Source organism: Bidens hawaiensis, unplaced genomic scaffold (assembly GCF_021521415.1).
Source record: "Bidens hawaiensis isolate Kalapana, Puna unplaced genomic scaffold, B.hawaiensis_p1.1 tig00001206_1, whole genome shotgun sequence".
Lineage (NCBI taxonomy): Eukaryota > Viridiplantae > Streptophyta > Magnoliopsida > Asterales > Asteraceae > Bidens > Bidens hawaiensis.
This window is the reverse complement of record NW_027491069.1, coordinates 224013-247038: the sequence shown is the minus strand read 5'-3', so window position 1 is coordinate 247038 and position 23026 is coordinate 224013. Positions and strand designations below refer to the sequence as shown.

At 40.6% G+C, this 23026-nt stretch overlaps 1 protein-coding gene and 2 pseudogenes across 2 annotated transcripts; 1 reads left to right on the top strand and 2 right to left on the bottom strand.

Moving 5' to 3' along the window:
• Window positions 1–109: 109 nt before the first annotated feature.
• LOC143564245 (phosphatidylinositol/phosphatidylcholine transfer protein SFH9-like) lies at window positions 110–4457 on the bottom strand. Its single transcript, XM_077051582.1, has 7 exons — window positions 4407–4457; window positions 2231–2678; window positions 1502–1671; window positions 1289–1384; window positions 946–1199; window positions 651–868; window positions 110–573 (listed from the first exon to the last, which is right to left on the bottom strand). The coding sequence occupies exons 2-7, from the start codon at window positions 2588–2590 to the stop codon at window positions 202–204; spliced, it is 1470 nt and encodes a 489-aa protein (XP_076907697.1). The 5' UTR covers window positions 2591–2678; window positions 4407–4457; the 3' UTR covers window positions 110–201.
• Window positions 4458–9728: 5271 nt separating this feature from the next.
• LOC143565474 (heat shock cognate 70 kDa protein 2-like) lies at window positions 9729–15453 on the top strand (annotated as a pseudogene).
• A 4906-nt stretch (window positions 15454–20359) lies between these two features.
• On the bottom strand, window positions 20360–22338 carry LOC143565465 (heat shock cognate 70 kDa protein 2-like; annotated as a pseudogene). The gene is made up of 2 exons (XR_013141078.1): window positions 22150–22338; window positions 20360–22066 (listed from the first exon to the last, which is right to left on the bottom strand). The product of XR_013141078.1 is annotated as a heat shock cognate 70 kDa protein 2-like (transcript).
• Window positions 22339–23026: the final 688 nt, after the last annotated feature.

Sequence of the window (23026 nt, the reverse complement as noted above, 5' to 3'; positions counted from 1 at the left end):
ATTTAGAATAGACGAGAAAAAAGAGACAACTAGACAAGTGATTTTATTTAACACATCTACAAGTAACCATACTTCCATATATTCGAACTCTGGTCTCCTAAACTTGGGTTCTTATTTAAACACTGGATCATACAGTGGCATGCATAAGAAATATATTATTGCATGATAACTAAGTTATCCGATAAAACATGCATTATTTACTCATATTATAACTTCTAAACTCGGACGACTTTCAGGATCAACTATTCCAGCAATAAGGGCAATCAACACCCATACCATAAGAATCCCAATAACCGCAGCTCTTAACACCCGCTCACACCCTTCATTCACGTCACCAAACTCATGATCTGGATTGAATCTCTCAAATCCCACACCATCTGCATTTAACTGTCGGTTGCTTGTAAATTCGTCAAATTGAGGTAGCTGCATATGAGCATTGCTAAGCTTTGAACATCTTGAACATCCACATTCTCCACCAAGATATGACGGGAACGTCTGCAGGTACTCCGAGAGGGTATTTTTGTACATTTTCCCTACTATTTTAAGCTTTTGTCGAGTTGCAGGTCTCAGAACCTAAAAAGCAACGTAGCAAGTAAGAATATCATAACATAATAATGTTGTTCATTTAAATTAAAGATTTATAAGCTTACTTGAATGAAGGTTTGTGCAATCACTCTGCCAACTGGCGGAAGCCGAATAACAAACAAACAACCGAGACGATTTGGATAGTTTTCTTGCAGAGTAACTGAACAGGATCTAAGTAGTTGCATTGGGAATCTTAAAGATAATCCTTCACAATCCACCAATACTGTGATTTGAGGATTTTCAGCATCAACTAAATGTAATATTCCATGTTCTACCTGCGATACTGTGATGGCAGATATTGTTATTGTTGTTATTATCGTTATAATGATTTAAGTTTATCTAATTGTGACAAAAATATACCTATTGCTTGTGCAAAGCGAGGCCTGTCGCCAGGTGGCAAGCTGATGCAAGCAACGAGACGAATGATAAGACAGGGGCGGTTATTGACATCAGATCCATGCCAAAACACCATATTTGACCACATCTCAAGTTCTTCTTCTGAGAGAATTCTATACGTCTCTCTCCAACGTATTGACTTTTTTACTAACACAAGCAGACATGAAAAATCACCATTCGCAGCAGTATGGAATCTACGAAGCTCATCCTCGTTTATTCTGCATAAACATCCTTCTGTCATGCTTTTCTTGCAAAAAGAAACAAAAATTTCGAAGAAAATCAAAGATGCACCAAGCCACCAAATAACCTTTCTGGTAAACAAAGACCCTGTTTGTCCAGCTCTCTGTAAAGATCAATCAGCCAATTTGAAGATGCTTGATGGGACTGATCTTCACCATCGTCCCTGCGAAGGACATGAGTCACATGCCAAACAAACATAAACAGAAGATGTTTGACTGTTCATTAACACACACACACACACAACACACAAAACAATACACAATTATACTTCTTCACATACGTCACGTTAATATCAGCCTGTGTAGGAGGCAACACGGGATGTGATTCTGATACAGTGTTAAGATCACTTCTATCTGAATTTTCTATATCATCTGAATTTGAACCATTTTGCGCTGACTGATTAGAGAAAGTTGTTGCAATAGAGAGCACTAGCAATGGCCTTGACAACATCTAAAACCGAGAAATTATTATTTAATAAGTAACTAGACAACATTAAAAAGGATATCCAGGTGATCTTTCTGTTATCAACTATGCCTTCAAACGAATTGAAGGCTCAATGAACCGTTCAACAGGAAGTTCTTTTATTTAATAAAAGAATGAACATAAACAAAAAAACTCTGATCATTTAGTTAAATGAACGGACATGAACACGTGCCTTGTTCTATCATTAATGCTGATGAATGTTTGTCCATCTAGTTCTGTTTATGTCCGTTACTTTACATTTGTTTAAGTTCGTTCGTTTACGTTCGTTAATAAATATACTTAAACGTTTTAGGCCCAACACGTTGTTCGCGTTTACTTTTAATTGGTTTCAACCAAGTTATGTTCGTTCGTTTACGCTCATGAACTATTCGTTTACACAGTTAACAAACTAACACAAACGAATAGGGACATATTAGTTTTCTTAGCGAATGAACAGAAAACATCGTTCGCTTAATTGTTCGTGTTCGACCATTTGTTCGGTTCGTTTACTGGCCTACATGAGATATAAAGTGAGATAAACACATACATGTGCCCCTCTAATCAAATTCCTGAACGGATCCCACCTTTGGAGCCATTTAAGTGGTGGATAGCATAAAACTTGTAAAGCCTGCAGACCGGACCATACAAAAGGGTACCTGGCCTTTGATAATCTCCTTACGGTCTCCAAGGCGCCAACTTTCAGTAAAAATAATGACACGTCAATCGCAGCCGATTTTCTCATTTTCCCGTTATTTAATAATAATAAAGGTATTTTCTTTAAAGACGTGTGGGAAAAAGATTTAGAGCTAGAAGCATCTAAAGTTAATTTGGAATCCTTTTTGCTGGTAGCTGAACTTGCTGCTTTGAAGTTTGTTGTTGGAACATGATTTTGAAATGCGTCTCCCATTGTAAAGAAAACTGGTTTAGTGATCTTGTCACTCAGAGAATAATATATGTGACCAGACCCATACTTTTCACAGTATACAGATGTACACCTACAATTTAAAAACGTAAACCAGTTTAATATGAGGTGAAAAACCAGATGAAATCAAAAAGATATTGTAGAAACAACAGAGAGCTAAACAAATGAGGATAAACACAAACGGACACTCAAATTCATTTCATTTCTTTGTCCCTTCAGTTTGCAAGTTGCAACTTAACAGTTATACTCTTTATAGTTTTTTATATTACAATAAAAGGATCCAATTACAAGGGGCAGGTAAGCGGGCAACAAGCTGTGCCGCCACCCCCTTTTGAATGGCAAAACTGATCCTATTGCAAACAAAGTTATCGTTCTTCGGCGTCGTTGAGTTACTGTGCACGACCCGCTGAACTCTTTTCAGAAACGTAGCCGCGTTGGGGGCAAGAGACCCAAATGTATCAAAAGCAAAAGGAATGAAGGTGTGTTGATTGTCAACACATGCCTTCTCATGTACCTTTAGTTCATATTATGCATTTCTTGGTACTTACCTTGTCTCCAAAAGGAGTTCAGATTGGACTTTAGGATGTCAGATATAATGCATTTAGAACTTCAACAACTAATTCAGTTTTTTCGACGGTAAACTTGATAAATTTCATAATAATTAACTACTCTTAACAACATAAACAACAATTAAGCATATTGAAGTTAAAAAAAACTACAAATATTCATGGTTTCTGATTCATCTCCATAGTAAAGACAGCACATTCCTAACCAGAGGGGTGACTTAGTGGCCCAGACTTATTCCTACTAGAAGCAACCAATTAAGTATTATACTACCATCCCATGATCCCAATTCAACACGAGTAAGTAAAAGTTGGAAGTCGAATAAACTAATAAATTATAACACCTTCGCCGCTTATGTCGGTAGTATAAGTATGCTATCTCAATTCAACACATTACTAGCCACATGGATGACTACATGACCACAGTCATTAGTGGTCAATTACATGAATCTTCAAACCACATTCACCTGCGTATCAGTATTATACAGAACATGCATGATGCATCCTTAGTTAAGCTTCATTCCAGAAATAAACAACCCACTACCAGAAATATACATATGCAAATGCCTATATCTAGAAAACGGAGATTGTAAGAACAAGAAAATATATTGAGCACTATCTTGATTCATCACAACAACACTTGCATCTTGCATTAACTATTGAAGTTAGAATACATTCACTTAACTTTGGAACAAAATCTGTGTTCAGGATATAGGTGCCATCCCCGAAAATCGCTAACAATTTTTGGACTGAAGACGAGAGAAAATTGAGCCTTAAGTAATAGTTTTCTTTTTTTTTTTATTAAATTTTTAAATGGGCTTAAATGGATTGGGTAATTGGGTTTATACATTAAGAATACATATTATTTTTCAAAAATATACGCATATAAAAATTTAAAAAAAAAATTCGGGCCTCGCCGCCATCTCTGTCTAAAGATTCCCTGATTTCAAATACAACAACATTATGCTGAAACAAAACTTTTAATTGGCAGGTGAATTGAAAACTAGATCTGCTAATTATTATTTAAATAATTAAACAACAAATCTTCACCTTCAGAGGCGAATGAATAATTAATACAGCAAAGAAACCCTAGATCTTCAAAGCTAAAAGTTATGGAAATCGCAGATAATCATGACAGCCAATAAACATCAAAATTAAATCTAAATCAATAACATCCGATTAAATAAACAAACAATAATGAGAAGATGTATGTATATGTATGAAATAAATATCGTCACCTGGAAGAAGAGCTGAATCACTCATGGAATCGATTGATCTCAGATTGGAAATTAGTGAAACCATCCACGTCAGTGGGACACTTGGCTATCAACCTTGACTTGAATCTCCCTAATTATTAATTTCGTCTTTTCATTTAACACACCATGATTCTTTCATGTGCTTAGACTATGACCTTTACACATTTTCTCTACAACTTCAGTGTTTGGTATTATTAGTTAACACTAACATCTACAATGTTGACTAATATGAACTAGTTATCCTGAAAACCCAAATTGGTTAAATATTTGAGTTTCATAAAAAAAATATATAATTGAGTTTAAATACTTACGACTATTAGTTATTATTATTATTATTAGAGTGGGGGAACCAATGTGTAGGGGTATGGTACTAAACCCGGTTTTACGACCCTAAATTTATTATGTTTGGCTTATTTTATTATATGGACTAATACAATGTTATTGGGCTGAGGGGGTTTTGTGGAGGTAACCCTAACTGGGCTAGGCCCATTAGGGTACCATGATGGTGGCCATGAGACTCTATATAAGGAGGTCTCCACCTCCTTATTAAGGGGTCATGCTCAATAAGAGCCACCACCACTTTTTTGTGTCTGTAAACAAGAGATCCTCATGATTTCTTAGCAGTCACCTCCACACCCCGAAAAACCATTGCAGGTCTCAAGCAACCGCAGAAGAAGATCAAGACGTGGTTCGTTCATCTCGAAAATCCGTGGAAACATCGTCATGGATCAGGTCAGATTCATTTCATGCATCGACATTGGCGCCATCCGTGGGACGGCAACGAACTACCCTTCGATCTTCATCTCGGCTGTCAGATCTCTCCCAGGGAAAACCCAGATCTGGAAGTTTACAGAAAAAGGCTTCAAGGCCTGTTCTATTAAAGCTCAAAAAGATCCATAGATCTAAAAGAGGCTTCCAGATCTGTGCGAAAAGAAACTGCCGGACTCGAATGATCAAGTCTCCGGATCTGTGATGGTTTTAAATCTGCTCCGAGCTTCAGATCTATCCAGATCTGATTTACAGATCTAGATCTAGATTACAGACCTGGATTTTAGGTTTAAAATTGCAGGTCTAACTCTTAAATTGCAGATCCAAAAATTACCAGACTTCCGCCGCCATGTACGCGCGTCCGCGGATTCTCATTCCGCAGCCGTGCATGTGCCGCCGCGGGAACCACCACGTGGGTTTCGCGCAAAAGACCTCCACCATGTGGGTGTTGCGCAGAAGACTGCCATCACGCATGCTCGCCAGCGGGTCACCATTCCGCCGACATGCGTGAGCGCCCGTGGAAACCACCGCGGAAACCACAATGTGGGTTTTGCGCAAGAGACCTCCGCCATGCACGCGCACTCGCGAGTCACCACTCCATCGCCGTGCATGCGCGCATCAGGCCTCGCGCCAAACTTAAAGGTTGGGAATCCTCATAATATCCCATATGGCTACACGCCAAACTTAAAGGTTGGGAATCCTCATAATATCCCATATGGCTACGCGCCAAACTTAAAGGTCGGGAATCCTCATAATATCCCATATGGCTACGCGCCAAACTTAAAGGTCGGGAATCCTCATAATATCCCATATGGCTACGCGCCAAACTTAAAGGCTGGGAATCCTCATAATATCCCATATGGCTACGCGCCAAACTTAAAGGCTGGGAATCCTCATAATATCCCATATGGCTACGCGCCAAACTTAAAGGCTGGGAATCCTCATAATATCCCATATGGCTACGCGCCATACTTAAAGGCTGGGAATCCTCATAATATCCCATATGGCTACGCGCCATACTTAAAGGCTGGGAATCCTCATAAACCCATACGGCTTCGCGCCATACTTAAAGGTTGGGAATCCTCATAAACCCATACGGCTTCGCGCCGAATACAAGACCGAACGCGGCTCCGCTCCGTTCAACTTGCACACCACCATGATGCTTGAGCGCAATCGCATATCACATGCTCATGCACCACATATGCTCACGCATCACATATGCTCACGCATATTACATATGCTTACGCATCACATGCTCTCACATATCACAGTCTACGCGCACGCGCACACAACATCTGCGCGTGGCGCATAGCGCAAAGTCTACGCGCACGCGCATGCAACATCTGCGCATGGCGCATGACACGAAGCCAGAGCCTATGCGCACGCGCGTGCAACATCTGCGCGTGGCGCATAGCACAAAACCAAAGCCTATGCGCAAGCGCATGAAACATCTGCGCATGACACACAGTCTACGCGCACGCGCACACAACATCTGCGCATGGCGCATGACACAAAGTCTACGCGCACGCGCATGCAACATCTGCGCGTGGCGCGGGACATAAAGTAGCTCGTAAGTCGCCTCACGCGCAAGCTTTATTATTCTTATAGCTCGTAAGCCGCAACTCGCGCAAGCTCAATTATTATTATAGCTCGTAAGCCGCAACTCACGCAAGCTCCATTATTATTACAGCCCGTAAGTCGCCTCACGCGCAGGCTTTATTGTTCTTACAGCTCGTAAGCCGCAACTCGCGCAAGCTTCATTATTCTTACAGCCCGTAAGTCGCAGCGCAGGGCTGTTCATGAGTCGAGCCAGGGTGGGTTAGAACTCGAAATTAAACGAAATAGCTTAGCTAGGCTCTAGCTCGATTTTGAAGTTAAACGAGCTTAAGATCGAGCCAACGAGCCGAGCCATGACCCGAGCCGAGCTTGGGATGGGCTTGTCTTGTTTACAAAAATGAGCAAACTTAGCTCAGGTTGTTTCAAATCAAGTTTTTTTAGCCAGTGTTATTCGAGCTTTTTGAACGGCCATAATGACTTTTGGGGCCTTAAATTCAAGACTGTTTTGGGCCTTGATTTGTTTATTGAGTCCAACTCAACTAGTGAGTTGGTCCAACACAACTAGTTTTAAAAGTCCACTGTGTAAAAGAAAATAACAAATAATTTATATATCTATTAAAAAATTTGTTTTGCCCCTTTTCTATTGGTCCATTTGATTAACTTCTATAAACACAAAGCATTCTTAGATTTCTTGATAATATAATAATTCAAAAATAAATTTAAAAATCACCAATATCATTTTGAAACTTAATTTGCATTTATGTCTATTAACCATATGTTACTTTGTAATTTTGAATTCATTTTGAAACCTAATTTGCATTTATGTCTATTAACCATATATTACTTTGTAACTTTGAATAAATGAAAAGAAAGGACAACATGGATTTTTATCTATTTAACTTTAATTTTTAAATGTTCTTCAATCAACAGAAAATTTTCAAACGGATTAATCCCAACAAGTAGGTTATATATTTCTTTTTATGTGTGTCTAATTTCATTAACTTAACTCATATAAATTATTTGTTGTTCTTTTACCAGGTTCAAGGCATCTATATCTATATATCTATTAAAACATGTTTTGACCCTTTTCTATTGGTTCATTTGATTAATTTCCATAAATACAAAGCATTCTTGTAATTTCTTGATAATATAATAATTCAAATATAAATTTGAAAATCACCAATATCATTTTGAAACTTAATTTGCATGTATGTCTATTAACCATATGTTACTTTGTAATTTTGAATTCATTTTGAAACCTAATTTGCATTTATGTCTATTAATCATATATTACTTTGTAATTTTGAATAAATGAAAAGAAATGACAACATGGATTTCTATCTATTTAACTTTAATTTTTAAACGTCCTTCAATCAACAGAAAATTTTCAAACGGATTAATCCCAACAAGTAGGTTATATATTTCTTTTTTATGTGTGTCTAATTTAATTAACTTAACTCATAGAAATTATTTGTTATCTTTTTCTTTTACTAGGTTCAAAGCATTAAATAAACAACTAAGAAAGCTACACGTCTTCTTTCCTCTCATACATAATATACACAAATGCAAACTTCTTTTGTTTTATTTTGGCTTTGTTTTCATTTATATTTCTATCATGACTATCTGCTAAAAGTTCAACTTTGTATACATATATTTCTAAAAGAATAAAGATGTCTTTCAACTATAATTAGTTAATGTTCTTCAATTTAGATGGAATTTTATAGATAAACTTTATGTAAAATTCAACACTTTATTACATAGTATATTAATTTTTTAATTATTAGTATATGGTTAAATGCTTTCTAATATGCCAACAATCAAGCAATATCAGAGAAGATGAGGACAGAGTCAAAAAGTAAAAATCCTGGTTTATTATTTCAAAAATTAAGAAACTATACAAGGAGGTTGGATTATATACATCATGTATATTTCTTTTGATCTTTTTTCTTTTCAAAATTATTCAACCACATTATAACTTACTATTTTCCCTTTCTTATTTTTTATAGTAAACTTTGCATTATAACATTAAATATTAGTTTCTAACTTTTCTTAAAACTTGATTTGTGAGTAGTGACAATGTATTTGAATGCCATTTAAAAGTTCTTTATAAGCATTCTACTATGTAATGTAATCTTTTATAAGTCTATATCTTTTAATTTTATGTTTCTGTTTGAATTACTTGCATTATAAATCATGTTTCCGTCCCAACAAACAAATAAAAAATATACTGTCGTTTGAAATTATATATGTTTAATTGTTTGTGATTTATATGGTTCGTTATCTTGAATGTATTGCTTCCATGAGTAGGATCACTATACATTTCTTGTAAATCTTATAAAATTATTTTATTATTATATATTGATTTGTAAATTGTATTTTAAAGACTCAACAAGTTAGAGGGTTGACAACGAGAGATGGATACCCTCCACCTGTATTTGAGGTTGAGTGTGTGTCGGTTGAGTTCTAGAGGCACGAATGACCGATTTTTGGTGTTATTTCATGGTGAAGAAATCGAGTACCTAAGTTCTGATAGTGTTAGTGATGATTTCGATCCGGCTTTTCCGTATTTTCCGTAAGAAGTAATCATTTAAGAAAATATAAAAGAAGGAACAGTCTCGAAGCAACTAGGTGTAGAAAAGAACCTTAACACCGCCAAGTAATATATTTAAATTTAAAAAAATAGATAAGTAGAAGAAATATTCAGCACGTACCCTCTCCAAAAATATGACATTTGCCCGGTGTTAAGAGGCAGGAACATTCTGGAATTCAACCTCTTTTCCCTTTATAACACCGCCCATCTTGTTCCACTTTTCATTCACAAAAACAAAGGTGAAGGACCAGCTATCGGAATTGATCTCGGAACAACATACTCGTGTGTCGGCGTTTGGCAACATGATCGTGTTGAAATCATCGCTAATGACCAGGGTAACAAAACCACACCCTCTTATGTCGCCTTTACGGATACTCGGAGATGCTGCCAAGAATCAAGTCGCCATGAATCCAGTCAACACTGTTTTCGGTATCATCTCTTTCTTTCTGTTGCATGTTAAATTTTAAAAAATTTTAGTTAGTATCTGCATGTCTAAATCGGTAATTTGTTATATGTTATTATGCAAATGCCAAGCGTTTAATCGGAAGGAGATTCTCAGATCCGTCGGTGCAGAGTGACATGAGGCACTGGCCGTTCAGAGTCGTACCCGGCGCCGGTGACAAGCCCATGATCGTGGTGTCGTACAAAGGCGAAGAGAAACAATTCTCTGCTGAAGAGATCTCGTCCATGGTTCTAATCAAGATGAAAGAGATTGCTGAAGCCTTCCTGGGGACCACCATTAAAAACGCGGTGGTCACCGTGCCTGCTTACTTCAACGACTCCCAGCGTCAAGCCACCAAGGACGCCGGTGTCATCTCCGGGCTTAATGTTATGAGAATTATTAATGAGCCGACTGCCGCCGCTATCGCCTACGGGCTGGACAAGAAAGCTCCCAGTGTCGGTGAGAAGAACGTGTTGCCTTTGATGTGTCTTTGCTCACTATCGAAGTGAAGTCGACTGCGGGTGACACGCATTTGGGAGGTGAGGGTTTTGATAACAGAATGGTTAATCACTTTGTTCAGGAGTTCAAGAGGAAGAATAAGAAGGATATTAGTGGGAATCCGAGAGCGTTGAGGCGGTTGAGAACCGCGTGTGAAAGAGCTAAGAGAACGCTTTCGTCCACCGCTCAAGCACCATCGAAATCGATTCCTTGTACGAAGGAATCGATTTCTACTCGACTATTACGCGTGCGAGGTTAGAAGAACTGAACATGGATTTGTTCAGGAAGTGTATGGAGCCGGTGGAGAAGTGTTTGAGAGACGCCAAGATGGATAAAAGCAACGTTCATGATGTGGTTCTTGTTGGCGGGTCTACTCGTATCCCGAAAGTGCAACAATTGTTGCAGGATTTCTTCAATGGGAAGGAGTTGTGCAAGAGCATTAACCCGGATGAGGCAGTGGCGTACGGTGCTGCGGTTCAAGCAGCGATTTTGAGTGGTGAGGGTAGCCAGAAGGTTCAGGACTTGCTTCTGTTGGATGTGACGCCTCTGTCTTTGGGTCTGGAGACCGCGGGCGGTGTGATGACGGTGTTGATACCGAGAAACACCACCATCCCCACCAAGAAGGAGCAGGTGTTTTCCACTTATTCGGATAACCAGCCCGGGGTTTTGATCCAGGTTTACGAGGGTGAACGAACACGAACCAAAGACAACAATCTTTTGGGGAAGTTTGAGCTTTCCGGGATCCCACCGGCTCCTCGTGGAGTTCCGCAGATTACTGTGTGTTTTGACATTGATGCTTGTAGGGGTATGGTACTAAAACCCGGTTCTACGACCCTAAATCTATTATGTTTGGCTTATTTCATTACATGGACTAATACAATGTTATTGGGCTGAGGGGGTTTTGTGGAGGTAACCCTAATTGGGCTAGGCCCATTAGGGTACCATGATGGTGGCCATGAGACTCTATATAAGGAGGTCTCCACCTCCTTATCAAGGGTCATGCTCAACAAGAGCCACCACCACTTTTTGTGTCTGTGAACAAGAAATCCTCAGGATATCTTAGCAGTCGCCTCCACACCCCCGAAACCATTGCAGGTCTCAACATAGCAGGTCACCGGCGCAGCCGCAGAAGAAGAAGATCAAGACGTGGTTCGTTCATCTCGAAAATCCGTGGAAACATCGTCATGGATCAGGTAAGATTCATTTCGTGCTTCGACATTGGCGCCATCCGTGGGACGGCAACGAACTGCCCTTCGATTTTCATCTCGGCTGTCAGATCTCTCCCAAGAAAAACACAGGTCTGGAAGTTTACAGAAAAAGGCTTCAAAGCTTGTTCTATTAAAGCTCAAAAAGATCCATAGATCTAAAAAGAGGCTTCCATATCTGGGCAAGAAGAAACGGCCTGATTCGAATGATCAGGTCTCCGGATCTGTGATGATTTTAAATCTGCTCCGGGCTTCAGATCTGTCCAGATCTGATTTACAGATCTAGGTCTAGATTACAGACCTGGATTTTAGGTCTAAAGTTGCAGATCTGACTCTAAAATTGCAGATCCAGAAATTACCAGACTTCCGCCGCCATGTACGCACGCCCGTGGATTCTCACTCCGCAGCCGTGCATGTGCCGCCGCGGAAACCACCATCTGGGTTTTGCGCAAGAGACCTCCGCCATGCACGCGCACTCACGAGTCACCACTCTATCGCCGTGCATGCGCGCATCAGGCTACGCGCCAAACTTCAAGGTTGGGAATCCTCCTAATATCCCATATGGCTACGCGCCAAACTTCAAGGTTGGGAATCCTCCTAATATCCCATATGGCTACGCGCCAAACTGCAAGGTTGGGAATCCTCCTAATATCCCATATGGCTACGCGCCAAGGTTGGGAATCCTCCTAATATCCCATATGGCTACGCGCCAAACTTCAAGGTTGGGAATCCTCATAATATCCCATATGGCTACGCGCCAAGGTTGGGAATCCTCATAATATCCCATATGGCTACGCGCCAAGGATGGGAATCCTCATAATATCCCATATGGCTACGCGCCAAACTTCAAGGTTGGGAATCCTCATAATATCCCATATGGCTACGCGCCAAACTTAAGGGTTGGGAATCCTCATACCATCTGCTCACGCATCACATATGCTCACGCATATTACACATGCTTACGCATCACATGCTCACACATGTCACAGTCTACACGCACGCGCACGCAACATCTGCGCGTGGCGCCTAACACAAAACCAAAGTCTACGCGCACGCGCATGCAACATCTGCACGTGGCGCGTGACATAAAGTAGCTCGTAAGCCGCCTCACGCGCAAGCTCCACTATTATTACAGCTCATAAGACGCCTCGCGCGCAAGCTGTTATTATTCTTACAGCCCGTAAGTCGCCTCACGCGCAGGCTTTTATTATTCACACAGCTCATAAGACGCCTCGCGCGCAAGCTGTTATTATTCTTACAGCCCGTAAGTCGCCTCACGCGCAGGCTTTTATTATTCACACAGCTCATAAGACGCCTCGCGCGCAAGCTGTTATTATTCTTACAGCCCGTAAGTCGCCTCACGCGCAGGCTTTATTATTCACACAGCTCATAAGACGCCTCGCGCGCAAGCTGTTATTATTCTTACAGCCCGTAAGTCGCCTCACGCGCAGGCTTTATTATTCACACAGCTCATAAGACGCCTCGCGCGCAAGCTGTTATTATTCTAACAGCCCGTAAGTCGCCTCACGCGCAGGCTTTATTATTCACACAGCTCATAAGACGCCTCGCGCGCAAGCTGTTATTATTCTTACAGCCCGTAAGTCGCCTCACGCGCAGGCTTTTATTATTCACACAGCTCATAAGACGCCTCGCGCGCAAGCTGTTATTACTCTTACAGCCCGTAAGTCGCCTCACGCGCAGGCTTTATTATTCACACAGCTCATAAGACGCCTCGCGCGCAAGCTGTTATTATTCTTACAGCCCGTAAGTCGCCTCACGCGCAGGCTTTATTATTCACACAGCTCATAAGACGCCTCGCGCGCAAGCTGTTATTATTCTTACAGCCCGTAAGTCGCCTCACGCGCAGGCTTTTATTATTCACACAGCTCATAAGACGCCTCGCGCGCAAGCTGTTATTATTCTTACAGCCCGTAAGTCGCCTCACGCGCAGGCTTTATTATGCTACAGCTCGTAAGACGCTCCTCGCGCGCAGGCTTTATTATTCTCAGCTCGTAAGTCGCCCCCAGCGCCAGCTCAATTATTATTCTCAAAGCTCATAAGACGCCTCTCGCGCGCAAGCTTTATTACTTTCACAGCTCGTAAGCCGCCTCGCGCACCAGCTCAATTATTATTCTCAAAGCTCATAAGACGCCTCTCGCGCGCAAGCTTTATTACTTTCACAGCTCGTAAGTCGCCTCACGCCCCAGCTCAATTATTATTCTCAAAGCTCATAAGACGCCTCTCGCGCGCAAGCTTTATTACTTTCACAGCTCGTAAGTCGCCTCACGCGCCAGCTCAATTATTATTCTCAAAGCTCTTAAGACGCCTCTCGCGCGCAGGCTTTATTATTCTTAGCTCGTAAGTCGCCTCTCGCGCGCATGCATTATTATTCTCATAGCTCGCAAGTCGCCTCTCGCGCAGGCTCTATTATTATAGCTCGTAAGCCGCCTCACGCGCAGGCTTCATTATTTTTACAGCTTGTCACCATCATGGGGAAAACCTCCCAAAACTCAGACAATAAAGACAAGGCCAAAGAAAAGGGAAAAAACCGCCTCACACCTTATAAAGTCCAGCGCTCCACCTAGACGCTTGTGCGCCCAGGAGCAACACTGGACTTGGGGGGCTTGTAGGGGTATGGTACTAAAACCCGGTTCTACGACCCTAAATCTATTATGTTTGGCTTATTTCATTACATGGACTAATACAATGTTATTGGGCTGAGGGGGTTTTGTGGAGGTAACCCTAATTGGGCTAGGCCCATTAGGGTACCATGATGGTGGCCATGAGACTCTATATAAGGAGGTCTCCACCTCCTTATCAAGGGTCATGCTCAACAAGAGCCACCACCACTTTTTGTGTCTGTGAACAAGAAATCCTCAGGATATCTTAGCAGTCGCCTCCACACCCCCGAAACCATTGCAGGTTTCAACATAGCAGGTCACCGGCGCAGCCGCAGAAGAAGAAGATCAAGACGTGGTTCGTTCATCTCGAAAATCCGTGGAAACATCGTCATGGATCAGGTAAGATTCATTTCGTTGTTATTGGGCTGAGGGGGTTTTGTGGAGGTAACCCTAATTGGGCTAGGCCCATTAGGGTACCATGATGGTGGCCATGAGACTCTATATAAGGAGGTCTCCACCTCCTTATCAAGGGTCATGCTCAACAAGAGCCACCACCACTTTTTGTGTCTGTGAACAAGAAATCCTCAGGATATCTTAGCAGTCGCCTCCACACCCCCGAAACCATTGCAGGTCTCAACATAGCAGGTCACCGGCGCAGCCGCAGAAGAAGAAGATCAAGACGTGGTTCGTTCATCTCGAAAATCCGTGGAAACATCGTCATGGATCAGGTAAGATTCATTTCGTGCTTCGACAATGCTAACGGGATCTTAAACGTGTCTGCTGAGGATAAAACCACTGGGCAGAAGAATAAGATCACGATTACTAACGATAAAGGAAGGTTATCAAATGAGGAGATTGAGAAGATGGTGCAGGAGGCGGAGAAATACAAGGCGGAGGATGAGTAGCATAAGAAGAAGGTGGAGGCGAAGAACGCGTTGGAGAATTACGCGTATAACATGAGGAACACAATCAAGGATGAGAAGATCGGGTCATAGTTGTCGGCTGATGATAAGAAGAAAGTGGAAGATGCAGTCGAGGAGGCGATTAAGTGGTTAGATGGGAACCAGTTGGCGGAGGCTGAAGAATTTGAGGACAAGATGAAGGAGCTCGAAGGGATTTGCAACCCGATTATTGCAAAGATGTACCAAGGTGGTGCTGATGGGTCGGGTATGAGTGGAGGTATGGATGATGCTGGCGCTTCGTATGGTGGTGCTAGCGACGGTGCCGGAGCTGGGCCTAAGATTGAAGAGGTGGACTGAGATCAATAAAGGGATGAATGTTGGCTTTATGTTGAGCAGTTGGTTTGGATTGTAATGTCATTTGGTTGATAACATTTTTTTGTTTTGTATTTGAGCAATTGTGAGTTCATAGTTCATCAAAGACTTAAAAAACTGTTTCTTTTATCTTTACAAAGCCCCACGGGTTGTGTTTATTTTATGATCTAGGACTTGATTCTATATTTACAAGGCTTCAAGTACTCACTATCGCTGTTGACTTTCTAAAAAGTCAAATCCTATACAAACAAGAATTTTGGCCATTCGCACTATTCTACTTCTACAATCTACAAATGATATGATATGTTTGTCCGTGAGTTAGTGGCTCAATTTTGATCCCATTCTAATACCTTTAGTAAAATTTGAACCTCTTTGTTCCTATTTTGACCCCATGGCCTAAAAGATTAAGACTTGCTTAATTTTCCTTTAAATACATCCAAAATTCCAAATTTAACTCGCAACACATTTAGGATACATTTCACATTCTAAATATTATAATGAATAACTGCTGCTTAATACAGTTGGCTTAGAAGTTTTAACTTTTAACAAGTGAGAAGAAGCACTAGCTACTGGCGCGCATACTTTTGGGCTTCATTATATTAACCGCAACCGGTTTAGTATAGATTCTGAACTCCATGGACTTCAAATTGAACTTGTAAACAATTTTCTTGTTTGGGTCTTGGACTCTTGGGCCTACATCCTAGTGGTCATAACTCATCAGGACATGATCACATGAATCAAGTTAATCACTTTTTTTTTGTCCACTTCCAAGAATGGAAAAATGTCTCACTTGAATTTAAACTAGATCTTTTACCTGTGTTTAGCGGCGCGTGGCAACTTTCGATCATGCATATGCTCTTTTTTATAATGTTATACAAAATGCCAAAACTAACTAGTCATTTGCATGCAAAAATGAAATGAAAAGCTAAGAGTTTGACAAATATAAAATGGCCAGATACGCACTTCCATTTAAACGTTTGATTGATCTGGTCAAAAGGGGTTTGTTTTATCCATCAGAAATTCAATTTGCTGTTTTTCTAGACAAAGCTGATCGGATGCTCCATGTCGGTTTTCCATATATTGTTGAACAAATAGTTGTGACAAGAACATCAAAGCATGATCTTTTCAGCAACTATACCAAGTCGGATCATAAAACCTTACCCACAAGTATGTAAAATATTCATCAACTATTGATGTGTGTGCTAGCGCATTTTTTCATGATGTTTTCATTCTATTTAACTTACCTCTGGCCCATATAAAATTGTTCATGCCCGTTTTGACTCGCATACATTTGGTCACAACCCATTATGACCCAACCCTAGTCGACCTTTTTAAAAAAGGCCCGTTTTGACTTGAGAATGGTATGACTGCTTACAGGCCTGCCAACACTGATCCACTTGTTTTGACTACAACCTGTTCTGGCCGATACGCCGAGATTAGAAGACTAATTTCCTTATTGTTTAGTATTGCTGCCTTTCTGGTGAAGTGGTGATCACTCACATTACCGGAAAAAGTATCAATATTTATTAGTTGAGAAGGTTACATACAGCAAACCAAGAACCCGAATCATAACGAGAATTAAGAGAGTTACATCCACATTGAGTCTCAACTGATAGAACAATTGATACAAATGCAGTTACTCTTGTTTCAAACAACTTTCTTTTTAAGATAAGGAGCTGCTAATTAATATTTAATCTAATAGTTGCATGAATGTTGCAACAATCACAGCCCAAAAAACCCCAGAAATGCGTTAACGGCAAATTGTAAAGTTGCATCATCATCTTGTATTTAGCAAAGTTACACCCCTAACTACACTACTAACTGTAACAAGAAATCAATAGCAGAACGTCCACATGAATTTTGTTGCCGATTGCATCACCAAACTCGTCTGGAATTCAAAATGTTACATTGAAGCTCATTAATGAGCCAACATGTTCCCTAATTCATTGTAAAATCTGTGTGAAGTGAAAAATAACTAGGGACATGTGGGCACAAGACTCATTGCTATGCATGAAGGAGTGAACAGAGAGCACAAGGTGGATCTTAATGATAGTTCAGCTATTCACAATCTTCAAGTACATAAAAGGAAATAGCGGTAACCCACCCGCGTTTCGCTGCGGGCACCGACCGATGTAAAAAGTAACCAAAGTATAAATCATTAACAGGCTAAACACATGATCCAAATACATATATATTTGTATCTTAAAACATATATTATTTGTACGTTAAACAACCGGCCATTTCACTCACATTTGATAAAGAATTAAACATACAGAACTAAATTAACTTCAAATAATTTTACTTCAATAATCTAGGTCCATATTACTTACATAAATTTTATATAATTAATTCTGAATACATAGGGACAAAAACATATATAGCTCAAACAGCAGGGACCAAAGTTGCACATTGTGCACTTTATATAAATCTATAAATACATAGGTCTATCAAATGCTACTACATCAACCACATTTTTGTTATTTTTTATAGTTCAAATTAACAAATATAGAAACTAACTTTCAGTGGGTGTCACGTAACAACCTCTAATTTGACCTCCCTAATGGGGCGTTTGGTTCGTGGAATTCGTTGGAATTGGAATTGGAATTTCATTTTGAATTGGAATTGGAATTGGAATTTGAAGGAATCTTTTAAAATCCTATATGTGTTTGATTGATACATTAGTTTATGGAATTGGAATTCAAGGTTATAAAAAGAGACAAATTTACCCTTTAGAATTACAAAATAAAATAAAAACTCAAACTCAAATATTAATGAAAAAATATTTTTAATAACCACAAGGAGTGATTTCTATCAAGCCATAGTCACCTTCGTCGGATCTGCACAACTCCGTCACCGGTATGTGTCTGTAAAAAAACCACCGGAACAACCGCCGGTTTCCATAACAGCGCGAAGAACCGCCGGTTACCATTACTGCCGGAACAACCGCCAGTTGTTATAACAAAAACTTGATGGAGTCGGTCGACATCTTGTAACAGTGGTCGCGACAAGATGTGGTGGCTTGGTTCAGATCCCACTTGGTTCAGATCTGGCGGAAAAATGCGGGTGTGGCGGCGACGCTTAGGCGGTGTTTCTTGCCGGAACTACGTTGATGGTGGTGTTGACCGGAGAAAATGGTGGTGACAGTGGTTGCTTAGGTTAGGGTTATTTGTGTAAAGTCCCTAACATTCCTTTAAATCTTTTGGAATATAGAAGGAATTTAAATTCCATTAGTTGATGAATTTGGTTGGAAATTAATTCCAATTCCAATTCCAATTCCAATTCCAATTCCAATTCCTTCTTTATCTAACCAAACCGGTCACACAAAGGAATTCAAATTCCAATTCCTTTGAAATCCTCCAATCAAACAGGCCATAAGAGTACTGTTAAGTGTGGCAATCTTGACCCAAATCATTTCAAATAAGTTAATTTGGGTTGTTTTAAAAATTATATGGGTTGGTTTAGGTCATAGATTTTAACTAAATGGGCCAAAATGGGTCACTTGAAATTCTACCTTATTTTCGGGTCAAAATGGGTCGACAGATTTAAAGAAATGGGTCGATGTGGGTTAGTGTCTTAAGGAAAAGTGGCAGGCTCGGGTTGAAACGGGTTTTGGATTGGAACGAGTTCGGTTTAGATTTTGGTTCGGATTACGATTCGAGCCGACACGAGTTTTCGCACTAGACGGGTTGGGTTTCGGTTTCCTTTGTTTCTTTTTGGTCGGTTTCAGAGTAGTGGACGGGTTGGGTTTCGGTTTCTTTTGTTTGTTTTTGGTCGGTTTCGGATTCGTTTTGGGGTTTTTGTTTCGTTTTGGTTGGTTTTTTCAGTTTCATTTCTGTTCGGTTTCAGTGTTCTAGTTTCGTTTTGATCGATTTTTTCTGTTTCGATCAATTCAGTTCAGTTTTGATTTTTTGTTTAGTTTTCGTCGAATTTTCGGTTTCAGTTCATTTCTCGGGCTTTTTTTTTGAACTAGGATAACGGAGGAAACGTTTTAGTTATTTTACTTTTTTCATTTTTGATTTATATTTTGAGTTATGATTTTTTTTTATTATTTTTTGAGAGGTTTTGATGTTAATAAAAACCTTACAAAAAAATTCAAAAATATTAATAAAAAAATCAGAACTCAAAATATAAATAAAAAACGAAAAATGTAATAAAAACTAAAACGTTACTCTATTGTCCTCGTTCTTAAAATAAAAAAAAAACAAAATGATCCGAAACCTGTTTTGACCAATTCCGACCTGAACGAACCTCTTGACCCTAACCCGTTCCGACCCGAACCAAAACAACCCGTTTTTTAGTTGACCCACTCCGACCCTAACCCGTTTCGATCCTAACCCATTCCGATGCATGGCCCGTTTCGACCCAACCCAACCCATTTGCCACCACTAAGTACCTTAGAATGCTAAAGTGACACCGGCCTAATCTTAATGTTCGAAAAGATTGAAAGGGTCCGAGAGGTCCGATCGTTTCACAATATGATGTACACAGCCTTATCCTAATATCCTACACTACATATTTTTGTGCAGAAGGATGTTTTCACGGCTTGATCCCAGGTCATGAAGGCAAATGTTAAGAATGCTGTTAAAGATTACTAACCAAGTAAAAGTAGAAGAAGGCTATTTCGATACTTTTCAAAGTATACAGTCTCTGCTTAAAAGATGAGATTTTTGAGTTTGGTGAAATTAGCATACTAGAGGGAGATTTAAGAAACTGGGTTTATGTTGAATACCTCATTTTGTCTAATGAACTCCTTTTTCTTCATCTTTTATATCTTAATTCTAACACAATTGAGTTTTGAGTCATGTCAAGTTTCATAACAACTGAATTGAAAATAACATTAGATTTGAAGAAAGGATAGTTTAAATCAACTTAAACCTTCACTCAAAACATCATATTCATTATTTCAAAAGCATCATACTACAACACCAGAAACTAAACAACTAGAAACTATCAAAACCCAAAAACCACCACCACAACACCTTAATCCACCTCCTCAATCTTGGGTCCAGCACCACCGGCTGCGCCACCAGTCGAAGACTGCCCCTCCTCATCCATACCACCCATATCCGGCCCACCAGCACCACCCTGATACATCCTAGCAATAATCGGATTACACACTCCTTCAAGCTCCTTCATCTTGTCCTCAAATTCTTCAACCTCCGCCAACTGGTTCCCATCCAACCAGTGGATTGCCTCCTCGACTGCATCTTCCACTTTCTTCTTATCATCAGCCGACAACTTTGACCCGATCTTCTCATCCTTGATTGTGTTCCTCATGTTATACGCGTAATTCTCCAACGCGTTCTTCGCCTCCACCTTCTTCTTATGCTCCTCATCCTCCGCCTTGTATTTCTCCGCCTCCTGCACCATCTTCTCAATCTCCTCCTTCGATAACCTTCCTTTATCGTTAGTAATCGTGATCTTATTCTTCTGCCCAGTGGTTTTATCCTCAGCAGACACGTTTAAGATCCCGTTAGCATCAATGTCAAAACACACAGTAATCTGCGGAACTCCACGAGGAGCCGGTGGGATCCCGGAAAGCTCAAACTTCCCCAACAGATTGTTGTCTTTGGTTCGTGTTCGTTCACCCTCGTAAACCTGGATCAAAACCCCGGGCTGGTTATCCGAATAAGTGGAAAACACCTGCTCCTTCTTGATGGGGATGGTGGTGTTTCTCGGTATCAACACCGTCATCACACCGCCCGCGGTCTCCAGACCCAAAGACAGAGGCGTCACGTCCAACAGAAGCAAGTCTTGAACCTTCTGGCTACCCTCACCACTCAAAATCGCGGCTTGAACCGCAGCACCGTACGCCACTGCCTCATCCGGGTTAATGCTCTTGCACAACTCCTTCCCATTGAAGAAATCCTGCAACAATTGTTGCACTTTCGGGATACGAGTAGACCCGCCAACAAGAACCACATCATGAACGTTGCTTTTATCCATCTTGGCGTCTCTCAAACACTTCTCCACCGGCTCCATACACTTCCTGAACAAATCCATGTTCAGTTCTTCTAACCTCGCACGCGTAATAGTCGAGTAGAAATCGATTCCTTCGTACAAGGAATCGATTTCGATGGTGCTTGAGCGGTGGACGAAAGCGTTCTCTTGGCTCTTTCACATGCGGTTCTCAACCGCCTCAACGCTCTCGGATTCCCACTAATATCCTTCTTATTCTTCCTCTTGAACTCCTGAACAAAGTGATTAACCATTCTGTTATCAAAACCCTCACCTCCCAAATGCGTGTCACCCGCAGTCGACTTCACTTCGATAGTGAGCAAAGACACATCAAAGGCAACACGTTCTTCTCACCGACACTGGCAGCTTTCTTGTCCAGCCCGTAGGCGATAGCGGCGGCAGTCGGCTCATTAATAATTCTCATAACATTAAGCCCGGAGATGACACCGGCGTCCTTGGTGGCTTGACGCTGGGAGTCGTTGAAGTAAGCAGGCACGGTGACCACCGCGTTTTTAATGGTGGTCCCCAGGAAGGCTTCAGCAATCTCTTTCATCTTGATTAGAACCATGGACGAGATCTCTTCAGCAGAGAATTGTTTCTCTTCGCCTTTGTACGACACCACGATCATGGGCTTGTCACCGGCGCCGGGTACGACTCTGAACGGCCAGTGCCTCATGTCACTCTGCACCGACGGATCTGAGAATCTCCTTCCGATTAAACGCTTGGCATCTGCATAATAACATATAACAAATTACCATTTAGACATGCAGATACTAACTAAAATTTTTTAAAATTTAACATGCAACAGAAACCGAAAACAGTGTTGACTGGATTCATGGCGACTTGATTCTTGGCAGCATCTCCGAGTATCCGTAAAGGCGACATAAGAGGGTGTGGTTCTGTTACCCTGGTCATTAGCGATGATTTCAACACGATCATGTTGCCAAACGCCGACACACGAGTATGTTGTTCCGAGATCAATTCCGATAGCTGGTCCTTCACCTTTGTTTTTGTGAATGAAAAGTGGAATAAGATGGGCGGTGTTATAAAGGGAAAAGAGGTTGAATTCCAGAATGTTCCTGCCTCTTAACACCGGGCAAATGTCATATTTTTGGAGCTGAATATTTCTTCTACTTATCTATTTTTTTAAATTTAAATATATTACTTGGCGGTGTTAAGGTTCTTTTCTACACCTAGTTGCTTCGAGACTGTTCCTTCTTTTATATTTTCTTAAATGATTACTTCTTACGGAAAATACGGAAAACTTCCCGAATACTGTTGCATTTCAATACATATATTGAGAAAAATGTATACTGAAAGAATTCAAAAGAAAAAAAAAATACATATATTTTTTAAAAGGGACTTTTTTGTGTTTTGATTATCACACTCTTTAAATTCAGAGTCGTTTCACTCTGGTTAGATTATGATGTCTTAACCGGACCAACGCTTGCTTCAGAGTTTCGCTTGGGTGTTTTCCCGGAAAACCATACCGTCGACTGCCACAAGAGTAGAACTCTCTGACGTAACAAACAGTGGGACAAAAATCCGGGTGGACTCAAGATTCAAACTGACAACCTCGTAAGCTTTAGCTTAAATCATTCGTTGTCATAATCCATCAAAAGTGACACAAGTGATGATCCAACTTGGATCTCTACTTAAGAACCTAAATCTCCTGTCACTAGGCCACTG